Here is a 5,428-nt window from a genome sequence, read left to right on the forward strand (position 1 = left end):
AGAGAGAGAGAGAGAGAGAGAGAGAGAGAGAGAGAGAGAGAGAGAGAATTTCAGTAAAATATTTCTGTCAGGAGATTATTCGATTGTTCTCAATATTGCCGTATTTCGCGGTCATTTTCTATCAATTGCGCTCGATACAAAGCCGGCCTATGACATGAAAGTCCAGAAGACTATGTTTTTTTCATGACTTTATTCAATACGAGCGAATAATCTACGCTTATCGTTTAACCTTACGCCATGTCACATGCCTAGAGCTGTCAATTATCGCTCGTTGCCTATTTCTCTATAACGGATGGCTATGACCCCCTTTCTTCCCAGCGAAATAGTCATGACTTCTGCCTGTGTAAATATATCTCACGCGATTCTCTCCGAAAATACCTTCAGAAAATTGTTATCGAGCGTTAAGGCATTCACGACATCCGGTGATGTATGTTACATATAGATTTTACACCACTACTACAACGGCGGCGGCACACAATTGGCGTGCACTTACGTTTACGATGCGCTCGAATCGACCAGTCGCGGCTGCTGATCACAGTCGACTGATATATCGCGCGAACTCCTCCGATATAAAGAATTAACGAAAACGTGCATCTGATTAGAAATTCGTGACACGTTACTTTTACATCCTTGCGCGTCGTTCGCGCTTCGCGATAATGATTATCTGTCTGATGATACAAGCAGAATCTTCAAAGCGGAAAATCCAGTGTCCTATTGCGTAAACATGGTAATAATTTGTTAGAACCGTTATCATGCACCGAATCGCGCGGGCAGATAAGATGAGGCTCGATCTGTGATTATGTGATTGTTCAAGAAATTAATACGAAATTACTTGTAACAATTAGAAAAAAAATAATACCAAATTTTAGATGCGGAATTCTACGAGATAAAATTGAACATTTACAATCATTATATGTGTATTTTTATTAGTTCTCGGAATAAATTATTTGTAGATGTCATTTACGATGCAACACGTGCTGAAACTGCACGTTAAATTACTTGAGCAACGACTCTATTATTTCATTATATTTTTCTTCTGTTTGAGACTTATAAGAATGTTAAAGTACAAAGACAATGCAGCGCATAATTTGCCTAATAATTATTCCTTCACTCAAGTCTGCTTCAAGTTGTAAGGTTGCGCGCGAGTCTCATCCTGCTTATCTTTTTTTCTCTTAATTTTATTCGACACCCACAAAGAGAGAAAGACCGGTCTTCTGGCATCCGTCCTTTTGTACGAAGATATTCTAAGGAAGGCTCTTCAGACGCGACAATAACACTCCACGGCTAAAAGAGTTGCGTCTGTTGCTTTAATTACTTCGAAAAAACAAGCACTTGCGAATATTTTATAATTTATTGAGAAGTTACGCATCTCGCAAAGATTAAATTAAAAATTACCTTAAGCTATTATAAAAGTTAAAACAATTAAGAAATTTAAATATTCTTGCAGTTTCTATTAAAAAGTATATTTTGTATTATAATACATTTATAGTAAATATAATAATAATAATTAAACTGCTTATATAAGTTGGGTCACACATCTTCCAGAAATATCAAAATGAAGAAAACAAACTATTTATCGTAATATTGTGTATATAAACGTAATAAAATCTTTTATCAGTCATTAAGATTTTGTCGATAAGGACTTTTGGAAATTCCACTTTTTAGTTTAACGAAAGATTTTCCATGATCAGTTTAGCATGACCTTTCGACAAAAGCTAACTATCGGGCAATGAGCCGGTCGCACCCCGCACACATATACATATATGCACACAGACACACTCCGCGGGGTCTCGTTCGCAGCAATATCGGCTTCCTGGCACGGTGCCCTCCTACGAGAGCAGACTTCCCTTCCCAAAGCATCAAATCGTTTCCTCGTGTCGCGCGTATACAGAGATATACCACGGCACTGGTGTCCCTAATTCCTCGAATAGCTACTATTGTCTAGGACTGAACTGAACACCCGGTAATGATATTTGGCCATCGAGGATTGCAATTTCGTCACCTGGCCGTTTCGAAAATCTATCTCTCTACGCAAGAGAGATTTCTCTCCTATAAAATTTATCTTAAAGATGTTATATATATATTCACACGATTAATTATAAATATTAATTAAAAAACGTCACAAGAGCGTCAAATTATAATTAACAATTATCGGTTAACGTCGTCATATAATTAGTAAGGAAGTTAGAATATTTCTGTTGTAACAATTTCTAATAATACAAAATCGCAGAAACACAAAATGAAATAAATGAGACTATATTTAACCCCTAAATGATTCTTATAATGCATGCGATTCGAATATAAAACTGCTGCTGATGCTGATTGTTTCAATTGTCTACTATGACGTCGGCTATCGATAAAGTTTCTAAATGCGACCTCGTTTGTTCGCGATTTCTCTCGATTTGTGCGCGAGCAATAGATAATTCGTAGACCCAATTTCGCGTGCGAAGATAATTGATCCGCGAAAGCCGCCGGGGCTTTAAAACAGATGATCCTGCAGGCGCTCGCTCGTACATGCATTTTCGTAACACCCGGCAGTGTGGTTTAAATTTATTAACACCGATATATTCATATCGAGCGTAGCGAAGCGTAAGAGACGCGATTACGAGAGATGATAATGGCGCGGCGTAATGATATAACGATGCTAATATTCTATCGTTACAGAATAGACCAGATAACACTACGCGCGCGGTTTTCCTTCAGAATTTTCCAAGTATCGCGTAAAATTAAAATTGCGCAACCGAAAAATACAAATGGAATGTGAATTTAAATTGTGTGAGATATTTTAGCTTTGTGGAAAATATTTTAAGTTGATTACATAGCGTTCTAATCGAACAGATGCGCCGATCGATTTTCGGTATTTGAGGCACACCAGGAAATTGCATCGGACGGCATATCTGGAAAATGAAGCATTGTCCGGTCGCCGGAATCGTGGATTTTCAGTCGAAATTCCGAAGCGGATTGCCGACAAATCACCGCAAATTTATTGTTTCCCAGCATCGCGGGGAGATTTAAATTGTAAAAGTGCGACGCTGACAAACACACAAATCCGCGATCTCTGATTAATATATTCGTACAATCGTGTATTGTTATCATTAAAGGGGTGTCAACACTTAAATTACAATTTGAAATTAATCAAGTTTATATCTTCGAGTGTCTCTATTTTGAAACATACCGCTTGATAACGGTTAAATACGAGGTCGAATACGAAAGATATGATCGTGATGGAAAAATCCGTTGACATCTGTCAATATTGCGCTATTTAGGCGAGCGAGTATTATATTTCGTTAATTATTATAGATCACACGTTATCGAAGATAACTGCAATTGCGAAAGTAAATAGCTCAATCTCTTTGCGTATATAAGACATTAATGTAATTATTAGACGTCATTCTAATAAATAAGTTCATTGTCTAAATAATTCAATTTTTTTATTTAATGCTTAAGATTCATTATCAGCCTCTTCATTTATCTCACAATTTACAAACCGCATATTGTTGTGAAACCACAAACCTTGCAGCGATCGCCGCGTTCTATCGCGAGTCTGGTCACGGCGTCTGAAGAGAAGTTGCCGAAAAGTGAAGTGGTCCCCGCCATCTCGGTCTGTCCAAGAAATTTTAATTATATATTCTAGACGGAAATCAACGTGAAAAAATTCTTCTTTCGCGAATGACGCTTCTTGTTTTCTTTTTAATAAATCACGATTTTTCGTGTTTTTTCTTCTTCTTAAACAAATTCCACTTTGTCTCGAATATGTCTTTGTTTGTTTTCTTTTTTTTTCTTGTCGCACCAGCGGTTTTGTTTTTATATTCACTCGACTCCACTTAGTTTTGCACGTCGAGCCAAAAATTCCTGCAATTCCTTTTCTCCATTTATTTCCACGTTTACTATAATTAACTATATCGCTTTCACGACACCGACACGCGTAATACCTTGAGAACTACGTAACATTAATTCAGTTAATACAATTGGAGTTATAGAGACGGACGGAGACAATCGCTGACTTGAAATTAATCGCCACGCGGATGTATTCGCGCCATTCGCGATCGATCATCGGTGCAGACGCGTCAAATTTTTTCTCTCTGCCTTGATCATAGCCGGTGGTACCCGAGTATTTAAATCCGCGCGTCAACCCGAAGACTGGGCACCGCCGCGCCGATGTGCAACATTCGAGCCTGAGCCTCGGGCTCGCCGAGCGTGACTACTCCGCTCCGCTCGGCATCGAGCGGAGCGGCGCGGCGGCCCGCAGGAAGCCGACCCGAAAATCTCGCGCTCCTCTCCTCGCTTCCTCGTGCTCTCATGTTTTCGCTCTCGCCGTCGGCATCGCCGTCGGTGAAGAAATCCGAACTTCGTTAGATAAGATTGTGAAGGATAGAAACCACGAAATGCTGTTTTCAAAAAGAAAAAAAGAAGAAATATATATACAAAGAGAATTACGATATATTATCAAAATACTGAAATTGCGAGGATTCTTACTTAGATACCCTATAATAATCAACATAATCCTAATGTATTGGCACTTTTACGATGTGTTTTAATTTTGTTGCGAATATATCTGTTAAAGTTTAAACAAGTTATTTATCGGAAACTTATATATTTACCGTGAAGTTTTAGCATCGTTTAACGTGCCTTAATATGCATCGCAAGTCTTTACCTCATTTTAAGTAGAACCGTTGTTATCTGCATTACACGCGCGATTATTGCTATCGCGATTTCTCCCACGTGCCTCGCATTTCTATAAATTGTAATTGAATGCAGTTATGCGATGCAGACCCAAGCATATTTTCGTGAATTTTAGTTCTACATTACAAAATGATTATGAAGTAATATATTATGCAAAAATGATTCAACTCTTATCTGTAACCTGCTGCTCCCTGAAGACACAAGAAAAAAATGCATATAACATATAAACGCATAAATACATTAATAAAACGCATATAATACATGGAATTGTATTTAAAAAAGATTATATAATAGTTTGGTTATTATATACGTCGATGCAAAATTTTATTTCCAGTGTTTCGCGTTATAGCGGAAAAGTAAGTAGGTTTTGAGAGTTGGTTCCGCATTGCAGAACTGCGTCCAATTGATGCTCTTATCGTTCTCGCCAATTACTCCTATTTGCCTTTATAAAGCTACTGTCAGAATAGAAAAATAGAAACAGATAAATTGATTAAAGACCACGACTAAACGATTAATTAGCTTATTATTCATCCATCGTGTTATTCAAAGAAAATTACTAACTATAATTAAGAGAAAAATTTATCTAATCACGTCTAAAAAATCTAAAAAAAAAAACACTTGAGAAATAAATTATTAGAGAATTATAAAATATTTAATTAAAAAAAAAAGATATATATTTAATTCAGAAAATAATTATAATTAAAATCCTACATGAAATAAAATTACTGCAAATACTGTTCTTTCT

The 5,428-nt window shown here is 36.9% G+C and overlaps 1 protein-coding gene across 3 annotated transcripts in view; it reads right to left on the bottom strand.

Annotated features, from left to right (window-relative positions):
• LOC112466924 (beta-glucuronidase) overlaps window positions 1-4,186 on the bottom strand; it is a 13,115-nt gene extending 8,929 nt beyond the window's left edge. The window contains exon 1 of one of the 3 annotated variants that reach the window (XM_025035284.1): window positions 3,514-4,186. In XM_025035284.1, the coding sequence (XP_024891052.1) occupies window positions 3,514-3,597 (84 nt within the window). In that variant the 5' untranslated portion in view covers window positions 3,598-4,186. Of the gene's footprint in view, window positions 1-493; window positions 547-3,513 lie in introns of those variants that run through there. The other 2 variants (XM_025035286.1, XM_025035287.1) reach the window with 2 other exon arrangements.
• Between the last annotated feature and the right edge of the window lie 1,242 nt (window positions 4,187-5,428).

The sequence above is a fragment of the Temnothorax curvispinosus genome, unplaced genomic scaffold, assembly GCF_003070985.1.
Source record: "Temnothorax curvispinosus isolate PA1 unplaced genomic scaffold, ASM307098v1 QBEX01016709.1, whole genome shotgun sequence".
NCBI classification, from domain to species: Eukaryota; Metazoa; Arthropoda; class Insecta; order Hymenoptera; family Formicidae; genus Temnothorax; species Temnothorax curvispinosus.